At 39.2% G+C, this 25543-nt stretch overlaps 2 protein-coding genes across 3 annotated transcripts; one reads left to right on the top strand and one right to left on the bottom strand.

Moving 5' to 3' along the window:
* The first annotated feature begins 343 nt into the window (after positions 1-343).
* On the top strand, positions 344-13139 carry LOC113525589 (uncharacterized). Its single transcript, XM_034313849.2, has 9 exons — positions 344-386; positions 544-1227; positions 1309-1579; positions 1814-1961; positions 2050-2239; positions 7560-8243; positions 8325-8595; positions 12453-12600; positions 12733-13139. The coding sequence occupies exons 1-9, from the start codon at positions 359-361 to the stop codon at positions 12922-12924; spliced, it is 2616 nt and encodes an 871-aa protein (XP_034169740.2). The 5' UTR covers positions 344-358; the 3' UTR covers positions 12925-13139.
* Positions 13140-17801: 4662 nt separating this feature from the next.
* LOC113525592 (alpha-1-antitrypsin homolog) lies at positions 17802-24989 on the bottom strand. 2 transcript variants are annotated; one of them, XM_034313948.2, is made up of 5 exons: positions 24860-24989; positions 19004-19648; positions 18628-18895; positions 18359-18506; positions 17802-18196 (listed from the first exon to the last, which is right to left on the bottom strand). In XM_034313948.2, exons 1-5 carry the CDS (start codon positions 24939-24941, stop codon positions 18008-18010), a joined length of 1332 nt encoding a protein of 443 aa, XP_034169839.1. In that variant the 5' UTR covers positions 24942-24989; the 3' UTR covers positions 17802-18007. The 2 variants fall into 2 exon arrangements, with proteins under 2 accessions (XP_034169839.1, XP_026767952.2); XM_026912151.3 differs by lacking the exon at positions 24860-24989 and adding an exon at positions 21309-21669.
* Between the last annotated feature and the right edge of the window lie 554 nt (positions 24990-25543).

The raw sequence follows: 25543 nt of genomic DNA, 5'->3' as shown, positions 1-25543 counted from the left end.
AGCTGATGCTAAGAAACTAGTTTATAACTGAATATATTTCCATTTCCTGTCTTACGATAGAAAGCTTCACATGCTTAACTGAATGGACGAATAGTAGCAGATCTTTATGCTTCAGTTCAATTCAGTTCCTATTTGACTGATTGTTCCTGGTTTATATTCAATAAAATGTAAAAACTGATGTGCAGAATGTAACGAGGCTTGGCTAAAGGTCTGCTTTTGGTTTTTATTGTACACACAATGCTACTGTTAGTGATCCATAAACACAGATTTATTTTTCACTTCTATGCTGAAGACACAGAAATATGCTCCATCCACGCTAGCTAGCAGTGTGTGACTGAGGCTCGTGATACGCAAGTGAATGACTTTCTTCCCAATCCTGGCAAGAGGTTGTCTGATTCCGTCCTAAACCTTAATAATGAATAACCTCAGTCACATCCTGTGGAATCTCTGTATTATTATTGATTCAGATTTCCACTTTTTCCACTAAGAGAAGAATATACTTTCTCTAAAATACACTAAGTTGAATTTCATTCCTCTGTCCAGGTGGTAAAATGTGGAGAAAGATCCAGTGCTGTTTGACCTTTGCCCTCCTGCTGATGGTGGCCTTGGCTGACCACGATGAGGGCCACGATCATGGAGAACATTCAGCAGATCATCATCACCATCTCCACCATGGCAAGGACGAACCCCATCCCAGTCACAATGGAGAAGACGATTCATGCCACAAACTCTCACCTCACAACGCTGACTTCGCCTTCACCCTGTACAATAAACTCTCCAGCCATGCTGACGCCAAGGGCAAGAACATCTTCTTCTCTCCACTGAGTATCTCCATGGCTCTGTCCATGCTGGCTCTGGGAGCCAAGGGGGAGACCCACTCAGAAATCTTCAGCACTCTGGGTTACGGTTCCCTCACAGAGGATCAGGTCAATGAAGCCTATGAGCACCTGCTGCACATGCTGGACCACAGCCAGGAGGCCATGCTGCTGGAGACAGGAGGTGGTCTGGCTGTCCGAGAAGGCTTCAAACCTGTCGACAAGTTTCTGAAGGATCTTCAGCACTTCTACCGTACAGAGGCCTTCAGTGTGGACTTTTCCAAACCTGAAGTTGCTGTCGAAGAGATCAACAAGTTCATCGCCAAGAAGACCAAGGACACCATCACTGACATGGTCAAGAGCCTGGACCAAGACACCATCATGGTGCTCATCAACTACATCTATTTCAGAGGTATGTTCCAGCAAAAAATTACAACTTTCTTACTTCAATTACTGCATAAGTACCAAATCTTAGACCTTTGAATCTTCTTAGGTAAATGGGAGAAGCCCTTTGAGGTGGAGCACACTCACAAAGCTGACTTCCACGTGGATGAGAACACCAAGGTGACTGTGGACATGATGAAGAGAACTGGACGCTATGACTTCTACCAGGATTGGGATAACTTCACCTCTGTCATCATGGTGCCCTACAAAGGAAACACCTCCATGATGATCGTTCTGCCTGATGAGGGAAAACTGGACGAGGTGGAGAAGCACCTCAGCAAGGAAGACCTGAAGTACTGGCATGACAAACTATTTAGAAGGTAACACCAGGTCGAGTACGACAGGTGAATTTTATAGCACAGGTTGCAGTAAAACACAGTCATACGAGTTAAATCAAGAAAAGATTAGAATGGAAAAATAAGGGTAAGTAAGTACAGTTGTGGCCAAATGTTTACACACAGCAAGGCTTAATTGCTTGAATTTGATTTGAACCAGAAGGTAATCAAACATTCTACTCTAGTACACTATTCTCTAATAACGTTTCTATTCTTCAGCTCTGTGGACCTGCACATGCCCAAGTTCTCCATCTCTGCCTCCTTCTCTCTTGGGGACACTCTAAAGGAACTGGGTATCGTTCAAGCGTTCTCTGACAATGCAGACTTCTCAGGGATGAGTGAGGAGACCAAACTGAAGGCTTCTAAGGTATGTCGAGAAATCAGAGGGTTAATCCTTCTACACAAGTTCTTGACATGCTCAAGACCTCTCATGCATGTGTGAAACTTCTCCACAGGTTCTCCACCAGGCAGTCCTCAAGGTGGATGAGAAAGGAACTGAAGCAGCTGCTGCCACCACCATAGAGATCATGCCCATGTCTCTACCAGACACCATGAACCTCAACAGACCCTTCCTGGTCTTCATTGTGGAGGACAGCACCAAGAGCATCCTCTTCATGGGCAAGATCACCAACCCTACTGAACAATAACACTCAGATCCCATCCAATCTAGAACATGCTATGATTGAAGAGCATGTATTTAGTAGTTAGCACTTTCGTTGCAGGATTGGATTTACAGAAACACGTCACAGCTCCTTTCAGGTGTAGCGTGAGCCCCATGTGATCACTGTACGAACAAAATGACACAAAGAAGAAGAAGAGGTTTTTATTTAAACCTGTACGTTGCCTGTATCTTGATGTTTCTGATTAACACAGAATGCAGATTTAATAACACTTCCAATATGAATTGCAATAAACATTTACAAATTAAAGTGACTCATTGTTTGCTTTTGTAATTTAAGTTATCATTTGCTTATTTACGTTTGTAGTCAAACAGACGAAACATGATAAGATGAGATAAACCTGCTGAGGTCTGCGATGTCACGCATGACATGAAATATCATACATATTGCTCAATAATCGGGAATTCTTTAGCACTGAGACTTGCTTTAAATCGTGTCTTCTCACAAAGAGCCAATTTGGAGCTTCATGTTTGCTGTGAAAATTGTTTTCTTTCATTTTGTCTGAATTATAAACAAAGATTCTTATTTATTCTCTGTTCAGTTTTAAAATAGTTGTACTTTAAATAGCAGGTTTTTACCATTTTATAGTCACGTCTCTCTATCGGTTCTGAAAAAAATCACATAAACACCACATATGTTTGAAATAGAGGCTTTTTTAAATCGATTGTTACACACAGGTATTAAAAGGCATCAAATGATAATTTCTACAGTGCACAGGAAGTTAAAGTTCAAATCCAGGTTCCAGTTTCCAGTTTCCTGATCATTTCTGTACTCGTGTCATGTTCTCCTTTAAGAAATGGGTTTGTGTTTTGGAGAGTTGTGCTTCTCAGTCAGATAATCAATGCTGTGCCTACTTCGGTTTGCTGCAATAACCTGGAAATAGGACAGAACCAGGAACCCTGTGTTCCAGCTAGCTATTTATTTGAATAATACCTGTTCAAATAAAAATGTTTGATTACTGAAACCCTACTGTTAAATGATAAGATGGAAGCTACCTTCTGCACTCCTGTTGTGCTTTCAGAGCTCATTTAGCACATCGTTACTCAGACTGTAGGCTTATGAGCTACTCGGACAGTTGCCAGAAACACAGATGCAGATCTCCTGTGGCTTAGCCAGGGATTAATCAATAATAACTAAATGATCTTTACGGTTATACTGATAAGTGTGACGTGTTAAGGTGGACGTCAGACAGCAGTAAAAGTGGTGAGGACACTAATTTATTTAATCATTTAAGGCATGATCTACTGTCACTCTCGTTATATTAATTATTCTGCCTTTAAATTACAACAGTGCCACTGAAAATGAGTAAAATTGAGATGACTGGTAATAGGGAGGAAATAACATCTAATAAAAGCAGATCAGCCCTTTTTGCCGTACTTCACAGGCCATCATGTGTACCTTCTGTACTGTAATATTATCTGTATATATGTCGTATATTATCCATGGAGAGTCTGGGTGCTGTTGTATAGACAGTGTACATATCTCTTACATTTTTTTTGACTAATACTTGCATATATTTATATTTGAGGTCCCTAGAGGACTAGTGGTTTGACCTCAGCGCTCTCACTGCCGTGGTCTGGGTTTGATTCCTGGCCAGGGACCGACACAAGCCAGTGGAGCTTCTCACGATAGTGCGCTCCCAGTGCCGGTCCCAAGGATGGATAAAACTGGGGAGGGTTGCGACAGGAAGGGCATCTGGCCTAAAAACTGTTCCAGATTAAATATACGGACCAACGATCGGCTGTGGCGACCCCTAACGGGAGCAGCTGAAAGAGGAACAACAACTTGCATATATTTATACACCTGTTATAGTTTTTCTATTATAACCTAGTATAATACCATTCATATTATTATCTGCTCAATAAGCTTCTGTACATATTCATCACCCATAGCCTTGTTTTTTAATTCATTTACTATATACCTGCCTAATATTGTGTAGGTTCCTCTTGTGCCACCAAAACAGCTCTGACCGTCGAGGCATGGAGTCCACAAGACCTCTGAAGGTGTGTGTGGTTTCTGGCACCAAGACGTTAGCAGCAGATCCTTTAAGTCCTGTAAGTTGTGAGGTGGAGCCTCCATGGATCGGACTTGTTTGTTCAGCACGTCCCACAGATGCTCGATCGGATTGAGATCTGGGGAATTTGGAGGCCAAGTCAACACCTTGAACTCTTTATCATGTTCCTCAGACCATTCCTGAACAATTTCTGCAGTGTAGCAGGGAGCATCATCCTGCTGAAAGAGTTCACTGCCATTAGGGAATACCGTTACCATGAAGGGGTGTAACCTGGTCTGCAGCAATGTTTAAGTAGGTGGTTCGTGTCAAAGTAACATCCACATGAAGGCCAGGACCCGAGGTTTCCCAGCAGAACATTGCCCAGAGCATCACACTGCCTCCACCAGCTTGCCTTCTTCCCATAGTGCATCCTGGTGCCATCTCTTCCCCAGGTAAGCGACACACACACACACACACACACACTCACACACCCGGCCATCCACATGATGTAAAAGAAAATGTGATTCATCAGACCAGGCCACCTTCTTCCATTGCTCCATGATCCAGTTCTGATGTTCACGTGCCCATTGTAGGAGCTTTGGGTGGTGGACAGGGTCAGCACTGGTATTATTATTATTATTTTTTTTTTTTTAAATAACCTCTTCCTTTAGAACTGGATTGTGTCATCAGCATACAATTTTAAACCTTAAGTACTTCTAACACTATTCACACTTTCATGCATCACAATTGTTGTTTTACAGATTATCAGCATTTAGTTATCAATTGAGTCAAATGCAGTTGCTATAGCAATAAAAACAGAGTCACAGTGCTGTACACTCATCACCTAACTGAGATTCTTCACCACCACTGAGCCGTGACTCGTTTATTTACAGCTAAAGCTAGATATAGAACAATATTTTACAGTTTTGTGGGTTTTTTCCACATATGAGTACATTTCCAGTACGAATCAGGGAAAATGAATCCGAGCACCATGCATCAGTGTGCACAGAACAGGGGCTGAGAGTTAGTTAATGTTTAAGAGATTTTCATTAGACTTTACACCAAATCTCGATCAGATCTAACGCTGAGAGACGCACTGAGGGTAAGTGATTTACTTTAACTGTAAAATTACAGATTCTGATCAAGTCATACATTATTGTTTGTTTTTATATATAGATTTATTTAATATAATTTGTGAAAAGCTATGAATTTTGCATATGAGGTTTAAAACTAAAATAAACTATAAAATATGCTGCCTGTTTAGGAGTTTTCCTTTTGTCTCTTTTTCATTTTCTTTTTATCATGAAGTAGGAAATCATTTTCAATAATGCCAACTTTATAAAAGATATTTAGAGACTTTTTTAAATAATAAAGCTCAATATAAACATAATAAAAAGAAGGTTCAGCTTTTACAATCTTTGTTACATTTATTTTTTAGAGAAAATCACCTGGCCAATTGTCAGAATAGAAAACTCTCCTGCTCATGTAATATTGTGAAACCATTTAAAAAGACGTGCTGTTAAATTTGCAGTAACTATAAATGAGAATTAGGTGATTTATCTTTGTAGCTTGACTGAAACACCAGGTCATTAAACTTCAGCTTTGGACTTACAGTGGATATAAAAACTCTACACCACCCCGTTAAAATTACAGGTTTTTTGTGATGCAAAAAAAGAGAGAAACCAAGATAAATCTTTAATGTGAAACAGCAACCAACAACATTCACGTGAAATAACGTGAAAAACAAACAGAAACAAATTAGAAAAGAAAAAACTCACAATAACTTGGTTGCATAAGTGTGCACAGCATTTTATAACAGGTCATGTGACTGTGTTCAGAATGAACCAATCACATTCAGACTCATGTTCAAAAGTAATTATCATACAGCTGTCATCAGTGACGTGATTCTGATTAACCCCAAATAAATACCAGCTGTTTCTGTAGGATTTTCTTCACATCTTCTTGGTTTCAGCTGACTGTAGAAGCCATCGTCTGCAAAGAGCTTACAAAGCATTTACGGTATCTCACTGCCGAAAGATATCTATTAGGAGAGGGGTACAAAAGAACTTCCAATGCATTAGATGTACCATGGAATACTGTGAAGGCCATCATCAACAAGTGGAGAAAATGGAGCACCACAGTGATGTCACCAAGAACAAGACGTCCCTCCAAAATTTATGAAAGGACAAGGCAAAAACTTGGCTTGCCAAGAGACCTACAGCAACATTACAGGAGCTGCATAAACATCTGGAACATATGGGGTAGGGCGGCTAGACTGACGCCAAGCCCACCTAAATCACCCCAAACCCTGTGGAAAAATGTGTTATAGTCTGATGAGACCAAGCTAGAATGTTTTTGAAATAATTCTAAAAGATGTGTTTGGCACAAAAACAAGACAACTTATCACCCAATGAGCTCCAAACCCACGGTGAAGCATGGTGGTGGCAGCGTCATGCTATGGTTCTGCTTCTCTTCAGCTAGGACTGCACGCTAGTTAATATAGAGGGAATCATGAATAGCTTTAAATACCAATGTATTTTAACACAAAGCCTGCAGGTCTCTGTTAGACAGCTGAAGATGAAGAAACATGTCACTTTCCAGCACCATAACGACCCAAAACACACAAATCCAAATTAATAAAGGAACGACTTCAGAAGAAGATCAAAGTGTTGGAACGGTCCAATCAGAGCCGAGATCTAAATCCCATCAAAAACCTGTGGAATGATATGAAGAGGTCTGTGCACAGGAGATCCGCTCGCTATCTGATAGATCTGGAGCGTTTTTATCGGGAAGAGTGGAATAAACATTTCATAGACTCTTCCCCAAAAACACTGAGTGCTTTACTACAAAAAAAGCAGCTTTAACAAAGTATTAGTTAAAGGGTGTGCTTACTTATGTAACCAGGTTATTGTACATTTTTTCTTTTTTCCCCCTAAAACCTTTCTATTTGTTTTCACTTGAATTTTGTTGGTTGCTATATGATTGTTTTTAAAACCTATAATTTTAACAAGGGTGTGTAGACTTTTAATATCCACTGTATATAGTAACTTTCACGATTTTATTATTCAATTTAACTTAACTTTAACATAACTTACACATGTGTAACATGTCTTCAGGACAGAGGAGTTTATGCTGCTTTGCGGTTTCTCTGTAACATGTCAATCTGCTTTTTTTTCTCATTAACTTCAAGAGAGAGAAAAAAAGAGAGGCTGGTGAGGGAACGAGTTCTTCAAGCAAGAAATTATTATTAAAATCTGATTAAGTAAAACATTGTGTGTTACACTCTGTCCAGGTGGTAAAATGTGGAGAAAGATCCAGTGCTGTTTGACCTTTGCCCTCCTGCTGATGGTGGCCTTGGCTGACCACGATGAGGGCCACGATCATGGAGAACATTCAGCAGATCATCATCACCATCTCCACCATGGCAAGGATGAACCCCATCCCAGTCACAATGGAGAAGACGATTCATGCCACAAACTCTCACCTCACAATGCTGACTTCGCCTTCACCCTGTACAATAAACTCTCCAGCCATGCTGACGCCAAGGGCAAGAACATCTTCTTCTCTCCACTGAGTATCTCCATGGCTCTGTCCATGCTGGCTCTGGGAGCCAAGGGGGAGACCCACTCAGAAATCTTCAGCACTCTGGGTTACGGTTCCATCACAGAGGATCAGGTCAATGAAGCCTATGAGCACCTGCTGCACATGCTGGACCACAGCCAGGAGGCCATGCTGCTGGAGACAGGAGGTGGTCTGGCTGTCCGAGAAGGCTTCAAACCTGTTGACAAGTTTCTGAAGGATCTTCAGCACTTCTACCGTACAGAGGCCTTCAGTGTGGACTTTTCCAAACCTGAAGTTGCTGTCGAAGAGATCAACAAGTTCATCGCCAAGAAGACCAAGGACACCATCACTGACATGGTCAAGAGCCTGGACCAAGACACCATCATGGTGCTCATCAACTACATCTATTTCAGAGGTATGTTCCAGCAAAAAATTACAACTTTCTTACTTCAATTACTGCATAAGTACCAAATCTTAGACCTTTGAATCTTCTTAGGTAAATGGGAGAAGCCCTTTGAGGTGGAGCACACTCACAAAGCTGACTTCCACGTGGATGAGAACACCAAGGTGACTGTGGACATGATGAAGAGAACTGGACGCTATGACTTCTACCAGGATCGGGATAACTTCACCTCTGTCATCATGGTGCCCTACAAAGGAAACACCTCCATGATGATCGTTCTGCCTGATGAGGGAAAACTGGACGAGGTGGAGAAGCACCTCAGCAAGGAAGACCTGAAGTACTGGCATGACAAACTATTTAGAAGGTAACACCAGGTCGAGTACGACAGGTGAATTTTATAGCACAGGTTGCAGTAAAACACAGTCATACGAGTTAAATCAAGAAAAGATTAGAATGGAAAAATAAGTGTAAGTAAATACAATTGTGGCCAAATGTTTACACACAGCAAGGCTACAGACATTCAACTCCACACATTTCACTTTAACATACATTTTCTGCATCAAGTCAATTAGAGTATTTACTTTTTTTTCCTTAAGAGGGGGTTGCCTTTTAATTGCTTGAACTTGAATTTGAAACTCTTGTAGCCTTCCACAGGCTTCTCACAATACTTTACTGCAATCTTTGCTCATTCCTCCTGACAGTACTGGTGTATCTCAGGCAGGTTTGTGGGCCTCCTCGCTCTGACACACTTTTTCAGTTCAGTCCACAAATATTCTATGAGATTCAGGTCAGAGCTTTGTGATGGCCACTGCAATACTTTCACTCTGTGGTCTTTAAGCTATTTCAAGCAACTTTGGAGGTTCGTTTGGGATCATTGTCTTGCTGGAAGACTCAGCTGTGACCAAGTTTGAACTTTCTGGCTGATGCCTTGACTTTTTGTTTCAGTATTTCTAGATAAGCTTTCTTCCTCATGATGCCATCTATATTCTGAAGCGCGCCAGTCCCTTTTCCCGCAAAACACCCCCACGGCATGATTCGCAGTTGGGATGGTGTTCAGCCTTTTTCCTCCATACATAGCACTCATCGTTCTGGCCAAGCAGTTCAATGTCATTTATTTGATCTGACCAGAGAACACTCGTCTAAAAGGCTGGTGATCACACGGAAACTCCAGTCTGGCTTTTTTATGCAGTTCTTGGATTGGGGCTTCTTCCCAGCATGACAGCCTTTCAGGCCGAAGTGATGTAGGACTTTGGTGGATGTACATACCATTGGTACCAGATACTTCCAAATCCTTCAGTTCCTATGTTGTTGCCTTGGGGTTCAGTTGAACCTTTTGGAAAAAAGTTCATTTGTTCATCCCTGGGAGTTCATTTGTGCTTTCTACCGGAATGATGCAGTTTCTGTTTAGTCTGAAGTTGTTTGTAGAGATCCTCATGGTACCTTCAGTTGTTTAGAAATTGCATGGAAGGAGGAACCATACTTGTGGAGGTCCACAGTTTTTTCCTGAGGTCTTGGCAAAGTTGCTTGGATTTCCACATGGTGTCAAAGGCAAAACCTAGGCCCTCTAAAGGTAGGCCCTTTTACAGCCACAAATGTGCTCCAGGTAACTTCTAATAATGACAACTGGCCAATCAAAGGATTCTAAAATTAATTTTCTGTAAAAGACAGTTTCTGGAATCTGCCAGTCAACATGGTGTATGTAAACATTTGACCCCCTGTAAGGCTGATATAGTGAATTAGAGCTGAAATAAATGTCTCTGATGTGTCTGATGTGAACATAGTAGATACTGTTGACTAATAGAAAAGTATTGTAACATGAATTGTGTGGAAAACTTTTAGCTTAGGTGGATGTAACCTTTTGGCCTCAACTGTGTAAGAAAACAGAAACAAGGAAAGCAGAAACCTAGAGTGAGAGAAGATAGCCTTGAATTCCTCCTACTTATAGTATAATTCCTACTGATATATTACTGCATTTATGAATGCCTTTATGGGACTAAGACACAACAGTATATTTTTTTTGTGAATCCATTTATTTCTGTAAAGCTGCTTTGTGACAATGTACAAGCGCTATACAAATAAAATTGAATTGAATTGAACAAGGTAAAAACTAGACAAACTAAACCCAAAGCAGGTGAACACCATCATGACCCAACAGAGAGAATAAACTAATGAGAAGATGGTGTGGAGATAAGATTGAAATCGAAATCGCACGTATAAACATGACTAACTGACTTCATATGGAATAAAAGACCAAAGCAGCGCTGTTCGTGCACAGAGAGGGGAATTCATCACACAGTCACCTTTTAATGCTGAGCTATTAATGATTAGTTCATGGTTATAAATAAGACATCGATTGTTTTGGTTTGTGGTGGTACATATTACTGCTTTAGACTAGAGCCATGCAGTGTAAAGAGATGAGATACATCCACGTCATCACTTCACTAAGCTAGTTTTTGGTCTGATGAGCTGCTTTCACCTGAATAATTTACATAAGTGGATGATTGATCAAACTGAAACCGAGGATCTGCTACAGGAGCTGTGATGGTTCTATGTTTAGAAATCTGGAGTTCTTAAACTACAGCTATTTCTTTCATGCACTGATTGTCTCTGCTACAGTTTTCAGTTTGGTCAACTAAAATACTCTTCAGGCTCAGGACTCTGGTCCACATGTTTCTTTCCAACTACAGCCATATTTTCTTGGGAAATAAACAAAGTGGCAATCAATCAGGTATTTGTTTAGTAATTGGCTTGACTGAATCACTTATCTTTTAAAGTTGATTCACTCTTTTCTATTCATTGTTTGTAAATTTATAACACCTTCGTTCCCTTTTTTCGCATCTCTGCACTGTCAGGACTGTATGCAGAGTCAGTGACATAAGTCCAAAAGTTCTGAGGGGAAAGTTCCTCATATACAGAGTTGGGTTACACAAAGATTTTTCTTGAGGAGAAGCTTCCAAGATGGGGTTTTTCAGCAGCATCTAGACCATCGCCTTCAAACACGAACACTCACCGTTAAACCTGACAAAAAGCAGGGATAGAAAATACAGACTGAAGGAGGAAACAGTGTTTGTTCTTCTTTGATATCAAATATAATACAATGTAATATAAACGCAAGAGACAATTGAAAACATGAAAAAGATTAATGATAGAATATTAATGAGAGGATATTAATGAGAGGTTATTAATGAGAGGATTTTAATAAGAGAAGGTTAATGAGAGGATATTAATGATAGAATATTAACGAGAGGTTATTAACGAGAGGATATTAATGAGAGGTTATTAACGAGAGGATGTTAACGAGAGGATGTTAATGATAGAATATTAACGAGAGAATATTAATGATAGAATATTAATTAGATGTTATTAATGAGAGGATATTAATGAGAGGTTATTAATAAGAGGATGTTAAAGAGAGAATATTAATGAGAGGATATTAATGAGAGGATAATGATAGAATATTAATGAGAGGTTGTTAACGAGAGGATATTAACAAGAGGTTATTAACGAGAGGTTATTAATGAGAGGATGTTAACGAGAGGATGTTAACGAGAGGTTATTAATGAGAGGTTTTTAATGAGAGGTTTTTAATGAGAGGTTATTAATGAGAGGATGTTAATGAGAGGTTATTTATGAGAGGTTGTTAACGAGAGGATGTTAATGAGAGGTTTTTAATGAGAGGTTATTAATGAGAGGATGTTAATGAGAGGTTATTAATGAGAGGATGTTAATGAGAGGTTATTTATGAGAGGTTGTTAACGAGAGGATGTTAATGAGAGGTTATTAATGAGAGGTTATTAATGAGAGGATGTTAACGAGAGGATGGGGAGCAATGAAATAAATCTAGTTGGAATCCAGTACATAGCCGATATACAGTATTGCTGCATGAATAATGCTAGTTATAATGATCACATTAATCACTTGGTTTAATTGAACAGTATTCAGACTTCCACCTCATTACTGAGCAGCACATAAAATAGCACTTGATCCAGCACATCCTGTTATTTTGCATTTTATTTGTTTATATCGTGCTCTGAGAGTTACTCATTCACAACTTAATGAAGCCACAAAATATTAAATGGAGGTGAATTCAGTGTATTTGGGTTACATCTGTAGTTACGCTTGAGCTTCTGAATAGCCATGTGGACAATTTCAGGATTCAGTCCTGACTACGATCGTCTCTGGATTTGAGACTGTACTGACGTCCACCATTTTGCTCTGCAGATTTCTCAGACTTCTTTTGCCCAAGTTCTCCATCTCTGCCTCCTTCTCTCTTGGGGACACTCTAAAGGAACTGGGTATCGTTCAAGCGTTCTCTGACAAGGCCGACTTCTCAGGGATGAGTGAGGAGACCAAACTGAAGGCTTCCAAGGTATGCTGAGAAATGTGAAGATTGATCTGAAGGTCAATCAGTCCCACCAAAGAAAGTTCTTTGGCTAAATGGATTGTTGAAAAACTTTAGTTGTGTAAAGGTTTGATGAAGACCTTCATGCTCTACCCACAGGTTCTCCACCAGGCAGTCCTCAAGGTGGATGAGAAAGGAACTGAAGCAGCTGCTGCCACCACCGTAGAGATCATGCCCATGTCTCTACCAAACACCATGAACCTCAACAGACCCTTCCTGGTCTTCATTGTGGAGGACAGCACCAAGAGCATCCTCTTCATGGGCAAGATCACCAACCCTACTGAACAATAACACTCAGATCCCATCTGTCTCAAGCAATCTGAATTTCAAACATCTACATATTGTGATTTTTCATTATTACACTGGAATGTTTTCCCACTTCAGCAGTGAGGGAGGTGCGGAATTTGCAAAATAGCTTTCTTCATTTGTTTAAAATAAAAGACAGTTCCAATCAGGTGTGTCAGACGTCCTACATTCAGCATGAATAAAAGCAATAAAAAATGAAATATAGAAAACTGGTCTTTTTTTTAAAAATGTGTATGTTCTGTTCTAGTTAGGACGTTAAAGTTTATCCTTGAAAGTTAAACCGGAAACTATGATTTTGGCTGTAGGACCTGGACTGGTTTTCATTAACCAAATAAATTTCTCAAATACTCTAACTCAAATTATTTTATATTATATTCTAAAATATTATGAGGTTGGCTGCTGGAAGGAGCCAAAGCTCAAATCCATTTTTAGTTCACTTGTTTATTAATAATCAGCTATATATATACATACAAACTTTGTTATAGATTTTTATTTTAGGGAATGATTTATAATCGCGCTATCCGTTGCACCCAGATGAGGATGGGTTCCTTCTGAGTCTGGTTCCTCTCAAGGTTTCTTCCTCATGATGTTTCAGGGAGTTTTTCCTCACCACCGTCACCTCTGGCTCACTCATTAGAGATAAATTCACATATTTACAATATATTTTTTGTGAATCCATTTATTTCTGTAAAGCTGCTTTGTGACAAAGTCCATTGTTAAACGCGCTTTACAAATAAGATTGAATTGAACTAAATTGTATTTTCTGACTTCTACATTATTGATTCAGCACAAAAGCATTTTAGATTCCAAACATTAGTTTTCCAGCACAAAATGAAACGTTACAGAAAAATGTTTGTATGTCAGTAAAGAAAGCAGCAGATTCCATAAGAGACACTTTTCAGATAAAAACATAATGAAGGCTGCTGGGTTTCGCTGCAGAAATAAGAAGCGAGTCGACAGTCAAAGTCTCCAGAAGAACTGTGGCTGCTTCTGCAAGATGCTCAGTAACACTTCCAGCTCATTTCCTTATAAAACTGCACACACTGCACCTCAGATACTGCTTTATTTATTTAAAGTGAAGGATCGTCACATTAAATACTGACTTTGTTTCATTTATTACTGTTTACTGCTCTTTATAGGGCTTTTTAATGTAGAAACATTTAGTTTCATTATTTCTGAAGGCGTCTTTACTCTACAGCATTTATTTACATGTGACTAAGACTTTTGCACAGAACTGTGTGTATATATATACAGTGGGTTTAATAAATCATGTTGGAGGCCGTATTGCGTTGGACACAGGAGAAGAGTGTGTTTGTTCAGCCTACAGTTCATTAGACGAAGCTCAATAATCAATAGTGGGGTCAATACGCAGGGCCAATACTTTAACACGGGTTAAACATCATCTGAAAAATACGAAAACAGGCAAAGATCAATGCGAGAAAACGCTCAGTACAAACGCAGGGCCGGTTCTGAACATAAATTCATCAGGGTCCCCACTGATAATAATCATATTATTGTATATGCAAGAATGAACAGAATTAATACTTCATTATCTTGGATGAGGTTTACTGAACAGTTTAATAATCAATAAAATAAAAACAACTGAACAAGAACTATCTACACAAAGAATGAACTCTCTAAACAAGTAAATAAATGAATAAATAAATAAATAGAGCTAAAGAAAAATAACTATTACAAAGAAATTGCAAATAACTAAATTGTACATATAAATAACATGAATAAAATAAATACAATAATAAATTACAATGTACTTTAACACAAAGATTTCTGCTTCTTTGCTGTTTTTGAAGCAAACCGTCGCTAACACAGATTAGACATGACAGGGGGAAATGTAGTCAAGCTGAATTTAGCTTAAAAATGTTCCTGCATCACTTTCAGTTGGTTGTAACACTGATGACGCCTGAAACTATTTCCCACATTGAACTCCATTTCCCAGCAGCACAAAAGACTACAAAGTCCATCACATGACCTGTCACATGACCCACTTCCCAGCTCAGGGTTACCTGATGACTAACTGAGCACACCTGTTTCTAATCACACACTCCCTTTAAACACTGTTCACACATTCAGTGGAACGTCTGGCTTCTTGTGTAACACTACAGTGGTCCTGCAGCAATGTTCTGCAGCAATGTTCTGCAGCAATGTTCTGCAGCAATGTTCTGCAGCAATGTTCTGCAGCAATGTTCTGCAGCAATGTTCTGCAGCAATGTTCTGCACTGACTGTGTTTATTTTTTATACTTTCATTAGGCTTCTTAGCGTGGTGAAGGCTGTGAGTGTGTGAGCTGCTATAGTTCTGAAAAGAACTGTAGGTGATTGACTTTTCAACCACCTGAGCGGAGATTATCTTTAAAGTCAACAGGCTGCTGAGCTAACGGTCATTAACCTGACACTTCTTACTCTAGGTACTAGCTAGTTAGTCGTAGTTAGCCACTAACTTTATCCATTTAATTACATCAACAAGTGGAAGCAGGAAAGTGGACAAACTGAATGAAATGAAAATAAATTTTTTTCCCCAGTGTTTTCAGTTTTGTGTTGCCTCTTCTACTTTTTTCTTTTTTTTCCTTTTTTCACCCCAGATAGCTTCATGATCACTTCTTCTTTGTGACCTCCTTATTAGTTATTAGATTAGTTATACTAGTCACTTAATTTAGTTACAGTTTCACACTTCTAGAAAGCCCTTGTGACTACATAATATCATAAACCTTTTCAGCAAAGGATAAACTGCTTTTTTTTGTATCTCTATTTTAAAACTCGTGCAAGAAACAGAAAGGACAGATATACAAATTAAAACAAGGGAAACAAGCTGTGCTCATGACAGAATGTTACTGGTGTGTTTAAGGTCTTGTCAGAAATTTTGGTATTAATTTAAAATTAAATTTCTGTTATAATGAACTTTCTTGCCCTCTATGCTAGATATCATCTTCAGTCAAACCTGATGTAAAGATTTGGCATCACTCTTGACTCAATTCTCTCTTTTCCAGCCTCCATGAACTCCTTTTTGCTTTTGACAGCTTCCTGTTTCTCTGGAGTATAAATACAGTATGCTGTTTCATACATGAATAATGTCTTCGTTATTTGTTTCCATTAGAACAATGAAAGATCTTCCAACACCAAAGGCGCACATGGTTGTTGAGCTGCTCGAATCACCCAATCAGGAGCATAATTAAAGGGTTATTACTTATATATCGTAAGAAACATTATCAAAAGGATCAAGAAGTTGCTAAGAAGGGGATGCATGAGGAAGCCAATCTCCAGAAACAAAGAGCTTTCAGCACCAAATCCGAAGTGGTTTCAGACAGATTTCTCAGTCTCTTAATAATGTTCAGTCTTCAACAATAAATCTGTGGTAGAAACTGAAGAGGTTGAAGAGGTCATCTTGCATAAAACAAAGCTTACAATCTAAATGTAACACCAGCTCTGGACTTTAGCACGCTCCGTCAGCAGAGGTCGCTATAATTCTGGAGATCAGCCGAAGATAAGCTTTGACAACCAAAGAGTCAAGAATTTCTGATTTTCTCTATAAATAGCCTCGAAGTTCAGCAGCACATTGCGAAGTCTTGCCATCCCTTATGGCTGTGTACGTTTTGAGAGTTATATTCTTCCTTCTGAGAGATATATTTGATGTGTCTCTTTTGATGACTTCCTGTTTATCGACTCTGAGTTTAAGTTTCCCACTCGTTCTCTCAGGTCCCATCCACACATACACCTATACACATATTTTTGAAAACATAGTTTTTAACTCTCTGTTTAAAAAAATGCAGTCCAGATTGAACAGCATTTTCAAAAATGTTTCTGCCCACATGAACATGCAAAAAATGATTTGAAAACACTCATGAGTACACTAGCCCAGCAGGTGGTGATAGTACGTCATAAACTGTTAGGTAAAATGGCTGAAGAATAACATTCAGAGCTGCAAGCTGAGCTGTGGAAAAGATCAGATGTGGAAAAACACCAACATAGCCAGATGTTTTCCTGTCATGTCTTTAGCCACAACTATCTCTGAATGGAATTGTTACACCAGTTGCTAGTTTGCCCAGTGCGATGTGTAGCACCTGAGCCGTGGATTCAGGCGCAGTACAGCAGCACAGTGGGGATCATATTCTGTCTCCTGTGTACAAGGGCTCAATAGTAAAGTGAAATTAAATTACAAACTCATTAGCAAATAAGAAAATGCAGAGCGCAAAGTAACAATCTGACATGATCAGCAGACATGATAAACCGAGTCTTAGCGCACAAAAACACACAACGGACATACACACGTCTAGGCTGTGATGTTTATGTTTATTCCATCCACACAAAACAGTGAAACATTTAAATATCTCCACCTCTGACTTCAAAACGTTTCATCATCAGTGGCCAAAATCACTATTTTCATGTGAACAGCAAAGATAAAAGTTATGTTTTCAAAGATATTTGTATATGTGTGGCAGGTCCATAGTCTGGTTTTCGACAGTAAATGAGCTTGAACTGTAGCGTCTCCAACCTTGATAGAAAGATAGATGCCTTTTATTTTTTTAAAAACAAACCTTTATCGCATCTTGATTTGTTTAATTTAATTAATTTTGGCTTATTGTCTTGAAGTGAAAATAATTCTGCCTGTAGGTTCAGTTTCTGTTGCGATGGTCTCACTTGCACCAAATTTTGCCTCTTGGTTTTTTTTTTCAGCTTTTCAGAAAACATTAACCTTTCTTTTATCACATCACTAACACACAGTTCCTATTGCTCACTGCTGCATTATCTGACTTGTCCAAGAATGAGCTAGCAGATAATAGAGCGCTACAAGAACCCATGATGATTGCACTGTCTGAATGTTTGATTTGCAAGAATCATCCACAACATCTATTTTTCTTTTTCATTTTTATTTTTGATTGTTTGCATGTTATTTCAGCTGAACAAATTTCCTGTGCCAATCTAAACTTACAGAACATTTACCTGCTCACTGATAAGTAACAGCAAGACCCAAATGCATGTGCTGATAAATTTGAAATAAAAAAATGAAGCCGGTTCATTAGACTGTGGGTTAGAAACAGCTACAGCCGGCTGTTATTATTCAGTAGGGTTGATTATCTTGCCCATGAAGAGGATGCTCTTGGAAGCTTCTTCCACGATGAAGACCAGGAAAGGTCTGTCAATATGTATGGGTAATGGCATAGCCCTCTGTACTATCTCTACAGTGGTGGTACCAGCTGCTTCAGTGCCTTTCTCATCAACATTGAGGATTGCCTTGTGGAGAACCTGTGGAGATACCGAACACAAGAATAAAGTCAACATAACACATTTGATCAGTTCCCGGCGGCTCCATGCTAACATACGTTCCTGTCAGATTTATGATGGTTACTGAATAATTATGATAGAGATCAAAGGTTAAAGAGATACAGAGTAGATTTCTCTGCATACTTTGGAAACCTTCAGTGGTATCTCTTCACTCATCCCAGAGAAGTCTGCCTTGTCCGAGAATGCATCAACAATACCCATTTCCTTCAGAGTGTCCCCGAGACAGGCAGAGGCAGAGATGGAGAACTTGGGCATATAAAGGTCCACAGACCTGAAAAAAACAGCAATGAGCTCAGACATGGAAAAGTATATTTTCAGTATTAATACACAAATAAAAATGAAGCTTACTGTGACCGAAAGTCTCATTTTTCAAATGTTTGGGACTTCATTACCTCTGGCGAGTTTTGCCTAGCCAGTCCTTGAGATGATCGTTGGTAATGTGTTTCTCCATTTCCTCAATTTTTCCCTCTCTGGGAAGAATGATCACCATGGAAGCATTGCCATAGTAGAGCAACTTGATAAGGGTGATGTTCTTGGTTATGTAGATATTGTATTGATCATCCTTTGCCTTCATCATGTCCACAGTGACCTTCGTATTCTCATCCACATGGAAGTCGGCTTTGCGGGTAGCCTCGGCTACGAAAGGCTTCTCCCATTTACCTTAAACAGTAGATTAAAGGATTGAACAACACTTTGCAATTCATCCACAAAAAAAACAGGCTACAGCTGAAAAGGACATTAATCTGTGTTAAATATTGCTAACTCTACCTTTGAAGTAAATGTAGTTGATGAGCACCATAACGGTTTCTGGTTCCAGGCTCTTGACCATGTCAGTGATGGTGTCCTTGGTCTTCTTGGCGATGAACTTGTTGACCTCTTCGACGGCAACTTCAGGTTTGGAAAAGTCCACACTGAAGGCCTCTGTACGGTAGAAGTGCTGAAGATCCTTCAGAAACTTGTCGACAGGTTTGAAGCCTTCTCGGACAGCCAGACCACCTCCTGTCTCCAGCAGCATGGCCTCCTTGTTGTGGTCCAGCATTTGCAGCAGATTCTCATAGGCTTCATTGACCTGATCCTCTGTGATGGAACTGTAACCCAGAGTATTGAAGATTTCTGAGTGGGTCTCCCCCTTGGCTCCCAGAGCCAGCATGGACAGAGCCATGGAGATACTCAGTGGAGAGAAGAAGATGTTCTTGCCCTTGGCATCAGCATGGCTGGAGAGTTTATGGTAAAGGGCGAAGGCGAATTCAGCATTGAGTGTGTCAGGTGAGAGTTTGTGGCATAACTTGCCTTCTTCGTGGTGATCTGCTGAATGTTCTGCATGATTGTGGCCCTCATTGTGGTCAGCCAAAGCCACCATCAGCAGGATGGCAAATGTCAAACAGCACTGAATCTTTTGCCACATTTTATAACCTGGACAATAATATAAAAGGGACAATACAAGTTAAATAATAAAACTGAGTAGGTTATGTTTTCTGTGGAACTAGTGGCGTCAACCAAGACCATGAGCTGTGCAGCCTATAAAAGACCCCTGTTGCATCATCCTCATCCTCTGGCAACCCAAGTGACTTAGGTTTCCCTGGCAGTTTTCCTCTTGGTCATAGAACCATGGCTTTATTTCCTTTTGTTCTGACCTGTCAGCTCAGTTTCATTTGGAACTTGCAGAGGCCATGTATCAAAAATCCATGTTCCTACTTCTGAATAGTCCACAAGTGACGTTCCTCTTAGCGCACTGGCATCCATAATGTTTTCAAAGGAGGGCAGATTAGACCTCATCAAAATACCAGAGGATCATCAATATACTGTATATATAGGAGTTGAAATAATAATATATGTCGTCCCCCCATTTCATGACCCAAAAGTAATTAGACATAATCATAATCATCTTACATAATCCTAAATTCAATAGTCATCTTTAATACTTGTTGGCAAATCCACTTTAGTTAAGGAATCTTTCAAGAATTCATGCAAGTTTCTCATGCTTAGTGGTCTCCTGCTCTTTAAAATCGCTCCTTCTCACTGTTAACTTTGTGCTTTTTGTCTGCAGCCATGACTAAATATCATTAAATTAATTTAGTAAATTAATTTAATGATCAATCAGTAAATTAATTTGCAGGTGGAGTCAGAAAAAGGCCCTTGACTTTTAGTTAACTTTGTTAACGCAGTCTGCTGCCACCATCAGGTGAAAGGAAAAATTGCATTGAGTTAGCCAGAGGGTCACCTATCATACATCCTGAGAGAGAAGCCAGGGGCCAGTGAACATCTGTCCATGGGCCTTTTGTCTCTAGGGCCGAACTTTGGACACCCCTGTCATAGTGTCACCAAGAGGTAGCCATAGTGCTTGTCAAATGGCATTTAATTGAAGAGGGCATCTTTTAATTTGTATTTAATTATGCTTGTGCAATTACTTCCTTTACCCAATAGGCTAATCTGTCTCTACAAAGCAGAGCCCTGTCATGGTGCTCCCCAATGAACACAGACTGCAGGTCAGTGACCTGCCCGCTGGCCATCGTTTACCTAGCTCTCTCAGTGTGGTATTATCTTCACATGGTTTGTTCTTATCACTGCTACGCTCATGACACACAACTCATCCTCTCCTTTCCTTCCTCAGACAATCACGTTACTGCACAGATCTCAGCATGTCTGGCAGACATCTCATCATAGATGAAAACTCACCGCCTGAAACTAAATCCCAGCAAGACTGAGCTACATCCCTGGAGATGCATCCCCATGTTAAGATCTTATGATCTTCATGGAGAACTCACAGGTCTCATCATCTGTCACTGCACACAACCTGGACAACCTTGCTTCCCTCATGCCGGTTTCTCTTTTACAACCTCAGGCCATTCAGGTGCTTGTTCGGTCCCTTGTCATTTTGAGAATGGACTACACGACTGCAACTGCTCCTGGCCCCTGCAACTAATCCAGAATGCAGCTCTTTCAGTCTTCCCGAGGTCTTGCACACCACCCCATTTCTACACTCCCTCCCTCCTTTCTGGCTTCGTGTGGCTACTCACATCAGACATAAAACACTTATGCTTGCCTCCAAAGGAAAAAAAAACAGACCACCTACCTTAAAGCACTTATCAGACCCCACACTGCACCTCACTCCCTCTGATCCTCTAATACGGCTTGACTGGGTCTGCTATCTCTCAAGGTACAAGAAAGACATGCGTCAGGATTCTTCTCTGTCCACCCCCAGGTGGTTTAAAGAACGTCTCCATGCTGACTAAAGACCAAGACTCTTCACCAAGCACTTACATGAACACTTATCTAATATATTTTAAAGATCTTTTGATGTGTGTTTTCTTATCTTGCTTTACTAATCTTCCCCTAACATGGTTTTAGCTCGATGGTAATCCTGATCCTTGACCTACTGAACTAGCATGAGGCTGTGTATTTGATAAAGACTACATAGCACTTCTTTAAGTCGCTCTGTAAAAGAGGCGTCTGCTAAATGCTGTAAGTGTAAATAAGAGCTCTCACTGGACACAGGCCTGGTCTCGTGACATTCTCACCAGCAAGCACAGGTCAGATGATAGGTTTATTAATATACTGTGAAATCAGTCTCCTTTGGCATGGCCACAGCGCGACATGTTTGAACTCCAGTCACAAGCTCAGACACAGTGCTGACAGATAATGCTTAGAATTTGCCTACTTGTCTAAAAAGCAAAATCCATATTCTAGTCTACATCTTCCTTTGGGTCATATGGAATCTTTAAGGTCAAATGCATTCTGCACTTTTAAGAAAAGCCCTCAGTAGTTAATGCACTGCTCTGCTGTACACAGACACCGGTGCCACATGCACTTTTAGGATAAAGAAGAGATGATTCTAGTCAACTTCATGACATTGTTCACTGTGAAACATAAGGGATTTACTCCTCATGAGTCAATTTCCCACTGGCTTGTATACAACAAGTCCCAAGGGGCCAGTAATTTCAAGGTGTATGTATGATCTACTCTGCCACAATGGTCCTACTTATAGGAATCAACATCGCATCGCATGGTGGTTGATGTAAAATATCACCATGCTGTTCTTGCTCTGAGAATGTTCCTGAAAGTGTTGCAGCACTAGCCGTAGAGATTTCATGTATAATATGAAGATGCCAAGAGTCAGAAAGCTACATTGCACTCTAACAGTGCAGATTTAACAATAACACAATTAGCAAAAAAACAGAGAGAGAGAGAGAGAGAGAGAGAGAGAGAGAGAATGAGTAGACAATTTGACAAATGGTTATGTTTTCAGCATTGCCCGTGTGTTTCCTCTTTCCTCTTATTTGCACTTATAGTGATTAGTGCTCTATACTCCTCAACAAGACGAGAATGGGAAAGAGGATGAGCACGACGTAGTGGAGACCTTTAATAGGCTGCACGCATGAGGTCACTTCAAGCTGGTGACTCTGCTATTAGTATTTGGTAAAGAAGCAAGTAAACAGGAAAACTTCACTATTTCCAACGGAAATCGTCCTTATGGTCTGGAACGAAAGAAAGTAGAACAAAGTTCTACAGAATTCATTGTTTACGCTGTAAAATTGTTCTGAGACCTCTGTATTTAGATGAACAGATAATAATAATAATTAGATGCAAATTTTCATTAAATTATTTTAATTTTGTTGTATTTAATAAAAGAGGGAAAAAATCCTGATTTAATTGTTTCCTAAAAAACGAAATTGTTTAATGTAATGTACAGTATCATGTTTACGTGTCATAAGTACGCACTTTTTGTATCCTCTGTGAGACTGGTTTACTGAATGTTAGTAAAGAAAATCTCATAAATAACTAGTAATAAATATTTACACCAGTCTAGCATTAACACGATATTGGTAATGTATATGTTTACTGATTAGATAATCGGGTTAATCAGCAGGGTTAGAGAGAGTTTACTGCACTGTAAGATTTGTTAGAGACAAAATATTGATGATGCCACAGCCATCCACGACCCGGAGTCCAAGAGGGCAAAACTGGGCATGCTCACAGAGAGGGAGGGGCTTACACTCTCTCTCCCCTGTCAATCACAGCAACACCAGCCAATCATGGCGGTCTGTGAGCTCACGCATGTGGAAGTGGGCGGATAGCGCTTTCCTCCGAGTGTGTTACGCCGTCAGCTGTTGTTACATGAACAGCAGTTCAAAAAGATGCAGTGGCTGGATTCACGTGTCTCAGAGGAAGCACCTGATAGCCTTCGCGCTAACTGGAGGAAGGGAATTTATTATTGGCCATGAATAAATTACAGAGAAAATCAGGGGCAAAAAATCCCCCCAAAAATAGACATTTCATTTATCGTCAATCAACAACATGTAGTCCAAAACTGCAAGCATAAATTAAAGAATTTTTGGTTATAAACTCATTGAAATCATGTTTTTTTTTTTTTTATTATGTGTAATGTTTTATCCGTTTTTACTCCTGGTATTTCTACACATGCACAATCCATTCACTTTTTAATACGATATGAATTTTGACTTTTTATAAATAAGACACTTTCTAAAAAATCTGGATATGTTTTTAAAGAATTTATGCATGAAAGGGTTTGAGGGTCGCTGGAGGAATATTGGTTGGGCCACAGCGCTCTCACTGCTGCAGCCCGGGGTTCGATCCCTGGCCCCTGTGGGTCACTGTCTCAGTGCCGGTCCCAAACCCGGATAAAACTGGGGAGGGTTGCGTCAGGAAGGACATCCAGCGTAAAAACTGTGCCAAATCAAACATACAGACCAATGATCCGCTGTGGCGACCCCTAACAAGATCCGCCGAATGAGGAACAACAGCAACACGCGCGAAAGGGTTTAAAAATATAAGTGAATTTCAGACTTTCGCATCTTTAAGGCCCCGTAATATTTCATGTGTTTTTATACTTTTATGTAATAGCGCATCATTTCACAAGTCTGAAAATCATTTATATTTTTTGTAAGCCAGAACTGTTGAACCTGGTTCAAGTTGTTGCATGTCTGCTGCACGTCTGTTTTTTCTTGCCTCACCTCAGTGTTTTATTTATTTTTACTCCTGGAGCGTATTGATAAGTAGAAGCTTAACTATAACATGATCAATATATCTGATATAATTTAGATCAGGCATGATAAATCATTTTGGATTTAATTCTGATGTCCAGTGCATGAGATGTCTTAAACAACAAAATTAATGAAATAAACAACGATTAGCACAAAAAATATAAGAGAGGAAATATGTGAAATAGGAAGAACAAAGACACTGTGATAAGCAGGTCAGACTATATACTAAAGCTAATGTACAATCAAATTCTGTACATTTGTGCATATATATATATATATATATATATATATATATTATAAAATGTGCAGAATATATCTCTATTGAGTCAAATGACGATAAAATAAAACAATACAAAATAAATTAAGTAATGTAAATAATTTATGTATATATATATATATATATATATATATATATATATATATATATATATATAGACAACAATGAACTTGCCATAAGTTATTAATTGGTTATTGGTTATTAATTTATGTTATTATATATTGAATTCTAAAAATATTTACTTAAAATATAAATATCAATGTTTCACAATCAGTTTCCTTACAGCTACAAGCTTAAAAACAGAAGCTTAATGTTTGTATGTAATAAAAATGCACTGCTACTTACATTCAGTGTCTCCACACGTACTATGGCTTAAAGTGGCCTGTTTTATAGAGTAGGAACTGACCACTGGAAATCTTTTAAACATTAACTATAGTGAAGGCCAGGAGTAAAAGGTCGTGTTTGAATCGTGCCGCTGACCTGATGAGTCAGGACTTACAGTCGCAACGTAAATATTTGTTTTCAGATTCGCCATGTTTACGAAAATAATGCTTTATTCATCAGTTGTCTATATTTGTAATTTCCAGGTAATTTTCATCAGCTCAAAACATACAGAGCAACACAGCATAGAAATAACACACTATAGAAATAACACTATAGAAATAACATATTATAGAAATAACACAGCATAGAAATAACACAATATAGAAATAACACAGCATAGAAATAACACAGTATAGAAATAACACAGCATAGAAATAACACACTATAGAAATAACACATTATAGAAATAACACACTATAGAAATAACACAGCATAGAAATAACACACTATAGAAATAACACAGCATAGAAATAACACACTATAGAAATAACACAGCATAGAAATATCACACTATAGAAATAACAGCATAGAAATAACACACTATAGAAATAACACAGCATAGAAATAACACAGTATAGAAATAACACACTATAGAAATAACACAGCATAGAAATAACACAGTATAGAAATAACACACTATAGAAA

This window comes from Pangasianodon hypophthalmus, chromosome 19, assembly GCF_027358585.1.
Source record: "Pangasianodon hypophthalmus isolate fPanHyp1 chromosome 19, fPanHyp1.pri, whole genome shotgun sequence".
Lineage (NCBI taxonomy): Eukaryota > Metazoa > Chordata > Actinopteri > Siluriformes > Pangasiidae > Pangasianodon > Pangasianodon hypophthalmus.
This window is presented reverse-complemented; position numbering and strand designations above follow the sequence as displayed.

Coding starts and splice junctions, on each gene's coding strand:
- LOC113525592 (XM_034313948.2), bottom strand. CDS start 24,941: ATGTTTAAAAGATTTCCAGTGGTCAGTTCCTACTCTATAAAACAGGCC. Junction 18,507..18,627: donor CTAGGCAAAACTCGCCAGAG/GTAATGAAGTCC, acceptor TGTTTTTTTCAG/GTCTGTGGACCTTTATATGC. Junction 18,197..18,358: donor TACCACTGAAGGTTTCCAAA/GTATGCAGAGAA, acceptor GTATCTCCACAG/GTTCTCCACAAGGCAATCCT.
- LOC113525589 (XM_034313849.2), top strand. CDS start 359: ATGACTTTCTTCCCAATCCTGGCAAGAG. Junction 1,228..1,308: donor CAACTACATCTATTTCAGAG/GTATGTTCCAGC, acceptor GAATCTTCTTAG/GTAAATGGGAGAAGCCCTTT. Junction 2,240..7,559: donor CACCAACCCTACTGAACAAT/AACACTCAGATC, acceptor CACTCTGTCCAG/GTGGTAAAATGTGGAGAAAG.